A 15311-nucleotide genomic window follows, 5' to 3' on the forward strand; every position below is an offset into this window, starting at 1 on the left:
GCTGGAGGGTCAGTCCCGGGGACTTGTACATGGCAGGTCGTGCTGGAGGGTCAGTCCCGGGGACTTGTACATGGCAGGTCGTGCTGGAGGGTCAGTCCCGGGGACTTGTACATGGCAGGTCGTGCTGGAGGGTCAGTCCCGGGGACTTGTACATGACAGGTCGTGCTGGAGGATCAGTCCCGGGGACTTGTACATGGCAGGTCATGCTGGAGGGTCAGTCCCAGGGACTTGTACATGGCAGGTCATTTTGGAGCTCTCTAAAGAGAAAGACCCTGATAGCATGAATACGATGAAAAGAGATCAATTAACCTTGCTCGAATGATCGGGGCTGGGTAGCCTGGTAGCAGCCATCTTCGTGCTAGAGGGGCTTGAAAGGCCAGTGACACCTCAGGTCACAAAGCTGCCAGCCTCAGCAGTTCTAGTCTGGCACTGGAGAGCCGCTTCTCTTAGGGCAGGTAGCAGCAACAGCATAGTAGATACACTTACTAGCCAGGGGAGGAGGACAGCAGGCAAAGCAGCACTACTCCAATCCCCAACATCCAGGCCTCTTTGTATTGGGGCTTCCTGGAAGAAGGTGCCATCCACGCTGGGAGGACTTTCCTCTCTAGATTAACCTTTCCTAGAAATGCCCTCACAGAAGCATGTCTGTTAGATGATTCCAGACCAAATCAAATCGGTAACCATCACAGTAAGCAAGCACTCTACCAAGCTGAACTGTTTCCCCAGCACCCCATCCCTTTTTTGGAGACAAGGTCTTGCTATATACCCCTGTCTGGGTCTGGTACTTAGTATATAGCCTAGGCTGACCTTGAACTGTGTCCGCCTTTGTGGCTACGTTGGGTACCATTATGCTTGGCTTGCATATGAGAAAGACAGGCAGCAAGGAAAGCTTGTTTTTGCTTTTGCCTTTGAGACAGGGTCTCATGTAGCCCAGGTTGGCCTGGAACTGACTGTGTAGCCCAGACCAGCCTCAGGGTTGTGGTAATCCTCCTACGTCAGGCTCCCAAGTGTTTGGAGAGTGCTATGCTAGGAGAGTGCTACCACCACCACCCAGCTAGGTTTTCTTAATCACATGTGTGTGCAACTTGTGGCAGTCAGTTCTCTCCTTTCATCATGTGTGTCCTGTGTAGTGGGTTCTAACTCAGATTGTCACACTTTTAAATCCCAGCACGCAGGGAGGCAGAGACAGGCAGATCTTTGAGAGGCAAGCCAAGGCTACACAAAGAAGCCCTAGCCAGGCGTGGTGGCGCACGCCTTTAATCCCAGCACTTGGGAGGCAGAGGCTGGTGGATCGCTGTGAGTTCGAGGCCAGCCTGGTCTACAAAGTGAGTCCAGGACAGCCAAGGCTACACAGAGAGACCCTGTCTCGGGGGGGGGTGGGGGGGAAAGAAGCCCTGTCTCAACAAACAAACAAACAAACCCTCAGGTTATCAGGCTTGGGCCCAGCCTTTATCTGCTAAGACATCTTGCTGGCCTAGCACTTAACTTCTCATGTCAAAATGTTTATGTTTCCCACAGTGCTGTAATTCCTGTACTTGGCAGTTGTTTTGTTCTTAAGTAAGCTTCATTGACATATTCTACATGTAATAAAGGGCACAAATGTAAAGTGTACAATTAGTTTTATTGTATTCATGTTTTTTTAAAATATTTTTATTTATTTATTTTTTAATTTATGTGCATTGGTGTGAGGGTGTCAGATCGTGGAGTTAAAGACAGTTGTGAGCTGCCATGTGGATGCTGGGAATTGAACCTAGGACCTTTGGAAGAGCAGACGGTGCTCTTAACCACTAAGCCAACTCTCCAGCCCCTGTATTCATGTTTTATTGATTTGTTTTTGCTACTAAAGAACAGAAGCTTGGGTTGGGGGTGTAGCTCAGTTGGTAGAGTGTTTTTCATGCACAAAGCCCTAAATTCAGTCAACACTACAGGAAACTGGGTGTAGTGGTGCACACCTGTAGTCCCAGCACTTGGCAGGTGGAGGCAGACCGGAGGATCAGAAGTTCAAGGTCATCCTTCACTGCATATGGAGTTTGAGGCCAGCCTGGTCTAGAGACCCTGTCTTGAGAAACGGAAGCTATATTTCTAAGTTATATATATATATAAAAAAACCCAGTATGGCACACATCTATACACATGCACACATTTAAAAGGGGGGAAAGGTTGACTCAGCAGTCAAAAGCACTTACTGCTCCTGTAGACAGCCTGAGTTTGGGTCCCAGCACCCAAATGGCAGCTCACAACCATCTGTAACTTAAGTTCCAGAAGAACTGACACTCTCTTCTGGCTTGTTCAGGTCCTGGGCACGAATGTGGTACATATATGCAGCTATAGGCAAGACACTCATACCTCTGCAAGAACAGCAAGTGCTCTAAAAGGCTGAGCGTCTGAGTTGAGTCTTGAAGCATGATTTCACCGGAAGAACTGACCCATGTTCTTTACAATGAAGGACACTCCAGAGAAACAAAGGTGGTACAGAATTTGTACTCAAGCCTTGCTTCATGACTGCTCATGAGATATTCTGGGACTAGGAAGACAAAAGCAGAGGAGTGATGAGGTAGCGGCCGACACAATGCCCTACCGTAGAGACTTAGCAGCAGGACAGGAGCATGAGGTACAAGTAGATGAACTGTGGACACGTTTATGTGCTGTGTGCCCATGTCTCTCCTCCGTCCCGCTTGTTCAAGGCCATCGCATGTGGAAGGAAACAGAAAGGAAAGGACTTGCTCATGGTTGCCCTGGTAAACGGCAGAAATGCAGTTTGAATCCATCCAGTCTAACTTTAGAGAGCCTTCATGCCCTGCTTTTTTAATGTGCTGAGCTCTTGGGACTTAATTCCCCGCGGGGAGCTATTACAGAGGGTTTTAAGCAGCTGCCACTTTGTCTTTTCTCTATTTTTCCATAGCGTCCTTTTTCCTCTGTCAAGAGAGCAAATAGACGGGGCTGGAGAGACAGCTTAGCAGTTAAGGATATTGGCGCCTCTTCCAGAGGACCCAGGTTCAATCTCCAGCACCCAAATGCCAGCACTCAACCATCTATAGCTCCAGTTCCAGGCTGTCTTGATGTTCTCTTTGACCATTGTTGGCACCAGGCATGCAAGTAGTGCACAGAAATTAAAAATGCTTAAAATAACGTTTAAACAGAAGATGGAAGATAAAGATAGCAATTTAATTCAAAGGCTGGCCTGATCTTTTGTCCTTTCCCCAAAAGCCTGTGATTCATCTGACTTGTCCCCAATCTTGATTACAGCTGCTACTTACATCCTGACTTTATAAACTCCAGGAGTTTATGCTGTATTTTCCACTCTCCAGTATGGGTTAGCAAAACAGGCAATGCCATCCTTGTTTACAGAAATACACACACACACACACACACACACACACACACACACACACACACACACACACACACCTTCCTGGTGGGGACTCACTTTGTAGACCAGACCAGCCTCGAACTCGGAGCCTGTCTCTGTCTCCCGGAGCGCTGGGACCGCACCCAGCTTTTAGAAAGTATTAAATGACTAGGCAAATCACTTCTCTGGCTGGTTTTTTGTTCTTGTTTTGTTGTTTGTTTGTTTTAATGAAAGTTTTTGCTTTTTTTGTTTGTTTTGAGACAAGGTCCTGGTGTCAGGACTCTCGCTTCCCAAGTGCTGGCATTTAGGACTTTTTTGTTCTCCCTCTTTCTTTCTTTCTTTCTTCTTCTTCTTCTTCTTCTTCTTCTTCTTCTTCTTCTTCTTCTTCTCTCTTTTCTTTTTCTTTTTTCGGGGGGGGGGGATGTTTCAAGACAGGGTTTCTCTGTGTAGCCTTGGTTGTCCTGGACTCACTTTGTAGACCATGCTGGCCTCAAACTCACAGTGATCCACATGTCTCTGCCTCCCGAGTGCTGGGATTAAAGGCGTGTGCCACCTGCGGTTTCTTTACCTGTAAAATGAACCGGTTGAACTACATATTTCTTTTTTTCTTTTTTCTTTTTCTTTTTTTTTTCGAGACAGGGTCTCTCTGTGTAGCCTTGGCTGTCCTGGACTCACTTTGTAGACCAGGCTGGCCTCGAACTCACAGTGATCCACCTGCCTCTGCCTCCCGAGAGCATATTTCTTTTTCAACAACATAACAATTATTATTCTGAACTTGCTCAGGGTTAGGAAGGAGAATCAGTCACATGAATCTTTACTGGAGCGAAATCTGGCGTCTCCAAGCAACCGGGAGCAATTGAGGGCTGTACCACTCACTCCAGGCAGGGAAAGGTTGGAGCGAGTAGGTGAGAGGGCGGAACCGACTTTGCGGGAGCCAGGGAGGTGTTTTTGCAACGGACCAGACAAAGGAAGTGTACTTCACCATTAAGAGTCCCCATGCCCGGCGGCGGCGGCGGCTTCGGCGGGGTCACTCACGGTTGTGCCTTCAGGTGGATTTTTTGGAGACCCGCAGAAGCGATCGGAACGTCCGGACTGGCTTGTTCCGGTACCAGACTAAACAGGCTGACTTTGGCCGCTCCTCTTTGCACCTTGCAGCCCCTTGTCGAAGCAAATGATATCTTGGGCTACCGCCAGCCTGAGAGGGACGGCTGCTGCCCTATGCTTTCGTGCGCGATGCCACGGGTTCCGCGTGGATCCCTGGTGTGCCTCCCAGCACGGAAACCCCAGCCACGGTGTAGCCCTACCCAGGGCACTACATGTCAGCGCGGCGGCCAACGCAGGACACAATAAATGGTCTAAAGTCCGGCACATTAAGGGCCCCAAGGACATGGAAAGGAGTCGAATCTTCTCTAAACTCACCCTGAGCATCCGCCTGGCAGTTAAAGGTGAGAAGACCCCGACAGTCCCCACTGCTGATCGCGCAGGCCTAAGGCTTCACTCGCCTTCCCAAGAAGGACTAAGGCAGAGTATTTTCTTTGCGTTTTCCATTCGCCACCGTTGTCCTACCCATAACTCTCAGCGCGCCTACTTGCACTGCATATTCCTGCTTTCCTTTTCAAAAACCTTTCAGAGACCTGCTCTTAGAAAGATAAAAAAAATGACTCCATCCAAGTCTATAGTTAGATGGGTGCTTTATAGAAAGGAAGTGTGCCAGAAGCCGGAAACCTGGAACCAGACCAGTGACTCATTGCAATGAACATTTGCAAGGGAAGCTGTTTGAACCAAAGAGAAACCACGACACCGCAGCTTTTTGTCTTGTTTTCTTTAGGGAGGGAGGTTGCAAGGGTGGAGGATGGATCTGGAGGAATGTGAACATGAGTGGGGTTGGGGTGCGCGATGGGAAATCCACAAAGAATCAAGTTAAGAAGTTAAAAAAAAAATCAAGTAAAATGACTGAAAGCAGGGGAAAAAGAAATAAACCGTAAGAGTCAAGTCAGGGGTTGGAGAGAGAGCTCTTACTGAGGACCTGGGTTTGGTCCTGTGACAGCTAACAAACACCTGAAACTCCAGTTCCAGGGCGCACAGCGTTCTCTTCTGGCCTCCACAGGCACTGAGTTCATCATGCATGTAGGCAACCACACAGACAAGTCCGTCCTTTCTTTCTTCCTTTCTTTCTTTCTTTTTTCTTTCTTTCTTTCTTTCTTTTTTCTTTCTTTCTCTCTCTTTCTCTCTTTCTTTCTTTCTTTCTTCTCTCTCTCTTTCTTTCTCTCTTTCTTCTCTCTCTCTTTCTCTCTCTCTTTCTTTCTCTCTTTCTTTCTTTCTCTCTCTCTTTCTTTCTCTCTTTCTTTCTTTCTCTCTCTTTCTTTCTCTCTCTTTCTTTCTCTCCTTCTCTCTCTTTCTTTCTTTCTTTCTCTCTCTCTCTTTCTTTCTTTCTTTCTCTCTCTCTTTTCTTTCTTTCTTTCTTTCTTTCTTTCTTTCTTTCTTTTCCAAGCAGGGTTTCTCTGTAGGTAGCTTTGGCTGTCTCTGGAATTCACTCTGTAGACCAGGCTGGCTTTGAACTCATAGAGATCTGACTGCCTCTGCTTCTGAGCAGAGAGCTGAGATTGAAGGCCTAGGCCACCACAACCCAGTCAGAAATGCCTTTCTTGATGGAGCAAACCACACCCTCTGCAGCTGTTTGTACTACCATTGAAGGTTGTGGGAGGCACACTGAGGCAAGTCGTTTCTTGCTTCCTTTTCCCTCATCAGAGCTCCTGAGCCTTTTTCCTGGCAGGCCAGTGTGGAACCATGTGTCTCTTCAGTGATTCTCACCTTAGTGTCAGGCACTGGTAGAAGCAGAGAGAAAAGAGAAAAATCCCATGAAAAGTGTGGATCTGGAGTTAGAAAGATGTGGATTCTGCAACAAGTGGCCTAACTATTGGATTTTAATTTGATGTCAACTCAAACCCCTGCGACTCGGGCCTGAGGCTTCTCTTTGCTTTCCTTTCTAACAAACTTTTGGATTAACCAATATAGTATTTTGATCCAGGAGGGGATACTACCAAGAACATCCAGTATAGCCTCTACCCTCAGAGTGCAAGTAGGAGTCCAAGGCCATGTGAGCATCTCAGTGATTACACATTAACTAATAGAGTAAGAGCAAGGATGTTAGGATTCACCCGACTCATCTGACACAAATGGGAGTTTGCTGAAACCTAGCAACATAATTGTCCCTAAAGACAGAGTGAATTAGAAACGTCTCTTTCAGCCTGGGGATATAGTCCAGTGGTAAAGTGCAACATTTTGCATCGATGAGGCTTTGGGCTCTATCTCCTATTACCGCCTCGCTCCGCCCCCCCCCCCCCCCCCAGGAAACTTCTTTCCCAAAATAGTTCTTTTTGGGTTTTTTTTGTGTTGTTGTTGTTGTTGTTTGTTGTTGCCAGGCAGGATTTCTCTGTGTAGCCTTGGCTGTCCTGGACTCACTTTGTAAACCAGGCTGGCCTTGAACTCACAGCGATCCGCCTGCCTCTGCCTCCCGAGTGCTGGGATTAAAGGCGTGCGCCAACACACCCGGCTCCAAGTGGCTTAACTATTGAATTTGAATTTGATGTTAACTCAAACCCCTGCAACTCGGGCCTGAGGCTTCTCTTTGCTTTCCTTTCTAACAAACTTTTGGATTGAATGACAATAGTTCTTAATATTCCAGTAGAATCACTAGAGCAAGTATTTTCTGTTTGTTTGAGACAGAATCTCAACTTTTTTGTTTGGTTGGTTTTTGTTTTGTTTTTTGAGACATGGTTTCCAGGAAGTGTTCTGTAGACCAGGCTGGCCTAGAACTCATAGAGATCCACCTTCATCTGCCTCCTGAGTGCTGGGATTAAAGGTGTACGCCACCACGACAGGCCATAGTCTCACTCTTAACTGAAACTGACCCAGAATAATTCACTTTGTAGTTAGGTAGTTCAGGCTCCTGCCTAAGCCTCAGGAGTGCTGGGATTGCAAGTGTGCAGCACTATGCTTACTAGATGAAGTATGCTGCGCCCCTCCATGTGTGTGTGTGTGTGTGTGTGTGTGTGTGTATGTGTGTGTGGTCAGAGAACAACTTTTTGGAGCTGGTTCTGTCCTTGCTCTTCTGCGTACACCCCAGGGCTAGACCTCAGGCTGCTTGGCTTCTACAGTCGGCACTTTTGCCACCATTGACCTTATTTTTTATTTTTCAACTAAGGGCTTTTACTGGCCTAGAGTTCACCAAATCACCAGGCTGGCCGGCCAGGGAGTCTCAGGGTCTGCTTTTGCCTGCCTGGTTCTGGGAGTACAAACTGGTGCTGCTGTTTTCTTACATGTGGGATTAAGGGATCTAATTCAGACCCTTTTGCTTACAAGGCGAGCACTGTACACTCTGAGCTGTCTTCATTAGCTAACAGTATTCTGATGAAGAGCAGTTTCCCATTGTTTGGGGGTTGGAGAGGCTGGAAATCATCTATTTCTCCCATACTCCAACGAGCTATCTTTGATCCTTTTTTTTTTCTCCTTATCCAGAGGGAGGCCCCAATCCTGAGAACAACAGCAACCTGGCCAACATCTTAGAGGTGTGTCGCAGCAAGCATATGCCCAAGTCGACCATTGAGTCAGCACTGAAAACAGAGGTGTGTCCTCAGCTTCACAGTGTCACTGTTGGCCACAGCTCCCAGAGGGTCTCTGTGTGGAAAGCCACCACAAAGTCCTTACATTTTCAGAGGGACAGGTAGGAGCATGGTTGACACATTCAGCCCAGAGGCCTTTGGGGATTCTTTGTCCTTGGCCTTTGGTCAGAGCAGTGGTTCTCAACCTTCCTAATTCTTTGACCCTTTAATACAGCTTCTCATGTTGTGGTGACCCCCCCCCCCCAACCATAAAACTGTTTTCATTTCTACTTCATAACTGTAATTTTGTTGCTATTACGGATTGTAATATAAATATCTGTGTTTTCCGATGGTCTTAGGTAACCCTTGTGAGACAGTCATTTGACCCCCAGGGAGGTCATGACCCACAGGTTGATGCTGCTGGGTTAGGGGGACTGTGACTGGGACCAGGCTAGATAGACAGCATAGTGACCCATAGACTCACCATAGAGCTGCTTTGTCAAGCGTGGAGAAGATAGGGCAGAGAGGACAGGTGAGCCTGGGGAAAGCCCTGACGCTAAATTGGAGAAGGGTTGTTTTTCTTTTCAAATGTTTACATCTAAAGGATAAAAGCCAGTAGAGAGAGCAGTTAAAACAGTGGTGACAGTAGAAGTGGGAAGGTGCTGGGCTCCAACCGGAGCAGGTAAGGATCTGAAGAGTTAATAATTATCTTTTGTAGCCGGGCGTGGTGGCGCACGCCTTTAATCCCAGCACTCGGGAGGCAGAGGCAGGCGGATCGCTGTGAGTTCGAGGCCAGCCTAGTCTACAAAGTGAGTCCAGGACAGCCAAGGCTACACAGAGAGACCCTGTCTCGAAAAACCAAAAAAAAAAAAAAAAAAAAAAAAAAAAAAAATAATAATAATAATAATTATCTTTTGTTTTGAAACAGGGTCTTTTTTGGTTCGTTAGTTTTTCAAGACAGGGTTTCTCTGTATAGCCTTGGCTGTCCTGGAACTCTGTAGACCAAGCTGGCTTCAAACTCACATAGATCCGCCTGCCTCTGCCTCCTGAGTGCTGGGATTATAGGAGTACACCACCATGCCTAGCTGAAACAGGGTCTTTTTGTGTGGCCCAGGCTAGGATGGAACTCACGATCCTCCTGCCTCAGCCTCACAAAGTGTGAGCCTATGGAGGCGTTCCATCACTCTCCAGAGAAACTGTAGCAGCTGGCAGTTCTTGCGTGCTCACTCCAGGCTAAGTCCTCTAATAAAAACTCTGTGTGCAAGGTCTCAGCGACGCCTCAAGGTGACCTAAAATGGAAACTATGGCACAGAGAAGTTTGGTCACTTGCTTTAAGTTACGCAGAAAATGACAGACCCAAATCCAAGAAGCCGGACCCCAGAGCTCAGCAGGGAGCTTGATTTTTATATGGGAAAGTGGATGGGAAAGTCATCGGTTGAAAGCCCTCAGGAAGGTACAGGCCAAGGAATTTAGAAAGAGTAGGGGCTTGGGCAGGGGATAAAGGTCTAGGGAGTCCAGAGGACATTGCTAACTAGTTGGGGAGTGCTTGAACTTACCTACAGTGCTGAATTCAGGGCTCCCAGGACAAGTTCTACATGTGTGATGCTTCTAGCAGCGCTCGGCAGCCCAGGGCTAGGGGCATTGAGAATCCCTAGGTAGGTTCCACATGGAACGGAATACAGGAAGGTGAATGAAGATAGGAGAGACTGTGCGGTGGAAGCTGAGCTGCTCAGGAGCCAGGCGCACATTCCCTTTAGGGGGGCTAGTGAGTCCCCTGAACCCAGGGGTTGATAGCAGCGGCCTCCCCTCAGGAGACAGAGGCAGCAGTATAGACTCGAGAGCCCAGGCTCATGTCTTGAGAGGTCATACAAGGAGCCACATTTTAGTGTCTTTGGTTTGGTGCTGGCAGGATGGGCACTGGGACATTAATTAGGAAACAGGACAATGCATTCTTTTTTTTTTTTTTTTAATTGCAGAAAACCAAAGGTATTTACTTGCTGTACGAGGGTCGAGGCCCTGGTGGCGCTTCTCTGCTCATTGAGGCGTTATCAAACAGTGGCCCCAAGTGCCATTTAGAGATTAAATACATCATGAACAAGAACGGGTAAGTGTGTGTGTGTGTGTGTGTGGAGAAGGGGGAAGAAGGGGACAGGACCAGTACGTTCCAGTTTTATGCACTGCAAATGGCCGTTGGTCCTCAGCAGTATCTCAGGTTCTAAGCATCCTTCTTCCTTAGTAGTATCCAGTGTAATAACTGATTTTTCCTTAATGTCTAATGAACGAGATAGGATCCCAGAGATGTAGTCATTGGGTTTAGATGAGATATTTTCCCCATACTCCATCTGTATCCAAACAGCTCTTGCTGCCCTGGAACTTGCTTTGTAGTCCAGGCTGGCCTCAAACTCATGGATCCTGCTGGGGGAAAAGGCGTGCGCCACCACCGCCCGGCTTCAGGACAGGAATTTTTATGGGACAGGAAACAATGAGTAATGTTGTATCCTGTGGACTCCAATGAGGGCAGAAAATAGGAGGTGGGTGTTCTTGGATGGTTGACTTGGCTAGCATCAGGTGCATTTCTTCATGAGGAGAGTTGCTGGTGTCTCTGGGTACTCCAGGGCCTTAATGGTTAAAGACAATTGTAAAGATAGATGTATGTATGTATGTATGTATGTATGTATGTATGTATGTATATAGTACTCTGCCCAGATGTGTGCCTGCACTCGAGAAGAGGGCACCAGATCTCATTGTAGATGGTTGTGAGCCACCATATGGTTGCTGGGAATTGAACTGAGGACCTCTGGAAGAACAGACAGTGCTCTTAACCTCTGAGCCATCTCTCCAGCCCTAAGGGACAGTTGTAGAACGCAGCACTTTGTGGAGACCGAGCTTCTAAAGCATCCATGCATTCGTGCCTGTTCCCTTTCCTGTCAGGGGAATGATGGCTGAAGGAGCACGGCATTTTTTTGACAAAAAAGGAGTGGTTGTGGTTGGAGCAGAGGATAGACAGAAGAAAGCGGTAAACCTAGAGCGTGCCCTGGAACTGGCAATCGAAGCGGGAGCTGAGGATGTGACAGAAGCTGAAGACGAAGAAGAAAAGAGCCTTTTCAAAGTGAGTGTGGGGGCCAGGGAGCTGTAAAGCACTTGCTTCTAAGCTGACACCCTTCAGCCTTTGTGTTGGATGGGCTTCCTAGGCATCCCTGACAGACGCCTTAAGCTTGCTTCTCTGATCTTCTTCCTTCCTTTGTGTCAGGATACAGGTAAAGCAAAGAATTTACAAATCGCACAGTGTTATCGTGTGAATATTGGAGGACAGGGCCTAATCTTGTGAGTTGGTAAGAAGCATTCTGAGCATTGGAAACTATGAACTTAAGGCCAATGATAATGTAGTACAGGTTACCCCATTCAGGAGTTTTCAAAGTTTGGTCTGGCTTTGTGGCATTGCTTCCTGGCTTCTCACCTCCTGACTTTGTTTTATCCTTAGTTTATTTGTGATGCTTCTTCACTGCATCAAGTGAGGAAAAAGCTGGACGCCCTGGGCCTGTGCTCCATGTCCTGCTCACTGGAGTTCATCCCCCACTCAAAGGTGCAGCTGGCTGACCCTGACCTGGAGCAGGCCGTTCACCTCATCCAGGCTCTCAACAACCACGAGGATGTGATTCACGTTTATGACAATATTGAGTAAGCAGATGTGTCTCCAGGCTCTTTCCTCAGCCAGCACAAGCTTCTGCAGCAACCTGGGAGAGCGAAACAGGCCTACAGGAGTCTATTGGAGACCTGATGCAGTGGCTTATAGCCTTAAGAAAAAGGGGCACGGGCCAGGCGATGGTGACGCGCGGCTTTAATCCCAGCACTCGGGAGGCAGAGGCAGGCGGATTGCTGTGAGTTCCAGGCCAGCCTGGTCTACAGAGTAAGTTCCAGGCAAGCCAAGGGTACACAGAGAAACCTTATCCAGAAAAACAAACAAACAAAGCAAGCAAACAAACAAAAAGACTACATTAAAAAAAAAAAAAGAAAAAGGAACTCAGCTCTGTTGGTGTCATGGGGCCATCTGGGATACAAGGAGAAACAAGGAGATCTGACTTTGATCTCAGGTGACTCGCCCTGGTGAAGATTCTGAGTGTCCTGTGGTACTCTAGAATGGAAGTTGATCTTCAATAATAACAGTAGTGACCCTTGGATGCTGCGTGGCTGGTATGCCTCTTGAGCTGTCTTGAGTTTGTGTCCAGTTCTTGAACCTCTGGACTAACGGTCAAGCCCACATGCTTACCTCTCTAATACTGAGATTGTCTTTTCTCCTGGTCTTTCCTTTTGTAGTAGAAATGTGTTCTCTGTGGCTGAGAGCTGACCTGATGACGTAGCCTTTTCACTCACTCATGCAGCAGCTAGTATTTCTTGAGTATCTTTTGTTATAGGAATTTTGCTTTCTCCAGAGACCAGGCAGTTCAGCTGATGCTTATATCCTGTTCCAAGATGTAAGATCTCAAAGGGAAGACACAGGGATGCGCCCATGGAGCTATCCCAGGGTACCATGGCCTCTGCCCCTCATCTTTGTTCTCCTCACGTGCTTTCTGTTGTTCCTTCCTTGAGCGCTTAAGGCTTTAGTGCCATAGGAAACCCGGGTCAGGGAAAAGGGCTGCCTCAGGTCCTCCTTTGACCAAGCCCTGTGTGTTCTGATATTGATAGCAATGGACCTATCAGCAGATGGGTTGCTTTCCTGAAAGACTTATTCTAACCTAGGTTTGAGAGCTTGAGGGCCTCAGAAGGCCAGTTGTAGCTCCTTTTCTAGTGATGCTGTAACAAGAACACTGGTACCCAGAGGGGAAACAGGAAGAGTGAAGAATGGTGGGCTGAGCCAGGCCTGGCTGCATGTGCCTTCTGCTCTCAACCTAAGGAAGTTTAGAAAGTCTACGGAGTGACTGCCAGTGCTGTAGCATGTCAAGCATAACGGGTCTGGAATGGTTCTCAAATCCAGGGCATCTACCTATTCGTAAGTTGTTCAAGCCAGCTCTGAGCCCTGAAGGCCCCTTAGATAAGTAAGAGTGCAAAAGACCTAAATCTGTAAAACTAACCAACCAAACAACAGAGCATCCCAATACCATACCAAAGCTGATACGCCATGCCTCATCTCAGACATGGTGGAACACAGAGATTGTCCTCTGACCTCCACACATGTCATGGCACATGAGTACCTTCACTTACACACACAAACATACTTGCATATCATATACACCCATGTATACACATACATGCACAAAAAGATTACAATAATTTTATATATAAATTATCTCATATCTAGGGATGGAGAGATCAATTTTATTTTTTTCTTCTGATCTAGGAAATTCACATATAGATGGTATTCTCTCTCTCTCTCTCTCTCTCTCTCTCTCTCTCTCTATCACACACACACACAAATAATAAAAAATGAAAATCAATCTCTTTAAAAAACAAAAAAGCTAGCCAGGAGTGGTGGCGCACACCTGTAATCCCAGTACTTGGGAGGCAGAGGCAGGCAGATCGCTGTAAGTTCGGGGCCAGCCTGGTCTACAAAGTGACTCCAGGACAGCCAAGGCTAACACAGAGAGACCTTGTCTCAAAAAACAAAAAAGAACCGGGCGTGGTGGCGCACGCCTTTAATCCCAGCACTCAGGAGGCAGAGGCAGGTGGATCGCTGTGAGTTCAAGTCCGGCCTGGTCTACAGAGTGAGTCCAGGACAGCCAAGGATACACAAGAGAAACCCTGTCTCGGAAAACAAAAAACAAAACAAAACAAACAAACAAACAAAAACCAAAAAAGCTCTTGTCAGGCAGTGGTGGCACATGTGCCTTTAATCCCAGCACTTGGCAAGCAGAGACAGGCTGATTTCTGTGAGTTTGAGGCCAACCTGGTCTATGAAGTGAGTCCAGGACACTTAAGGCTACCCAGAGAAACTCTTTCTTGGAAAGAGTGGAAAAAACTGGAAAAAAACAAAAACCCCTCAAGTTACCTCCTACCAAACAAAGGAGAATGGGTCTAATATGGCATCTTATGTTGATAAACCTTGTTTATAAAATAACCCTGTTTTAGAAATGTTGAATATAAATTAATTCGAAGAACTGTGATCATTCCTTTTTGTTGGTTTTTGTTTTTGTTTTCAGACAGCCTTGACTGTCATGGACTCGCTTTGTAGACCAGGCTTGTCTGGACTGTGATTATTTCTAATGTGAGAAATCTTGGCTACTCATGTGAACAGGCCTCTTCCAACCTAGAAGAGTTTGTTACACTGGACTGTTGTGAAACCAGTTTCCTTACACCAGGCCCTGCTTGCTGTACAGTACAGTAAGGCGCCTTTGAGGATGGCTCTGTACTGACCCCTGGCGGTGCCTGCCCACTCCTGCTGTTAACAAGGAAATGGAGACGTGGGCTTGAACCTTACACGACATTTCTGGATCTAATTGAGACCACAAAATACAAATAAAGATGGTCATAGCTATACAATAATATAATTAAGAACAAGATGTCACCAGGACTGTGAAGATACATATGGTAAAGGCATTGAAGAAGGGAAAAATTCAGTTTAGTGATACATTCTGTCTGATTTTCATCATTCCAAAAGTGAATTTTTGAGCAATGGCACCTGTATTTTAGAGAACACTATTTTCCTTGTTATATTTTCTTTTAAATTTCACATAGAGATCATGAAGGGGGTTTTCAGGAATCCCAGTGTAATAATGTAAGTTTGGGAAGGGGCGGGCTAAAGTATGGCCCTTCCTATTGCACAATAAAGCCCCAACATTCACTGCAAAAAAAGTTATTGAACTGAGCTCGGTAGCATATACCTTTAATCCCAGCACTCAGGGAGGCAGAGGCAGGCGGATCTCTGTGAGTTCGAGACCAGCCTGGTCTACAAAGCAAGTCCAGGACAGCCAAGGCTACACAGAGAAACCCCATCTCAAGCAAACAAGCCAAAACCAAAACCAAGTCTCATTGTATGGCCCTAGTTATATAGAACATGCTTGAACTTCTCCCTGTCCCTGCTTTGGCCATGCTGAGCACAGGCATGAGCCACCACACCTAGCTATGATGCACCTTTAAGCCAGAAAAATGGGGCTGGAATGACCTCCATTGTCATACCTTTAATGATTGCCTCAGTAATACAAAGTTACTCGCTGTCTTGAAGTCACACTAGGGTTATGTTCAAGTGTCTTTCTTGGTGAGATGGAAGTATTTGTGACAAGCCCTGCCTACAGCCCAACCTTGACTAGTCTGTGTGTATGTTAGGATCAAACCTGACCAAAGGTCTTGCTAAGCAAAGACTATAGATACCACCAGGCTGTATCTCCCACCCTGCTTTTATTATTTGAGACAGGGTATCACTAAGTTGC

General features: G+C 46.8%; 1 protein-coding gene across 1 annotated transcript; it reads left to right on the forward strand.

The window, feature by feature from the left end:
* The first annotated feature begins 4302 nt into the window (after window positions 1-4302).
* Window positions 4303-11730, forward strand: TACO1 (translational activator of cytochrome c oxidase I). Its single transcript, XM_084748559.1, has 5 exons — window positions 4303-4794; window positions 7868-7974; window positions 9927-10054; window positions 10882-11059; window positions 11432-11730. The coding sequence occupies exons 1-5, from the start codon at window positions 4521-4523 to the stop codon at window positions 11630-11632; spliced, it is 888 nt and encodes a 295-aa protein (XP_084604685.1). The 5' UTR covers window positions 4303-4520; the 3' UTR covers window positions 11633-11730.
* Window positions 11731-15311: the final 3581 nt, after the last annotated feature.

Source organism: Acomys minous (assembly GCF_964271855.1).
Source record: "Acomys minous genome assembly, chromosome: 12".
In the NCBI taxonomy this organism is placed as follows: Eukaryota; Metazoa; Chordata; class Mammalia; order Rodentia; family Muridae; genus Acomys; species Acomys minous.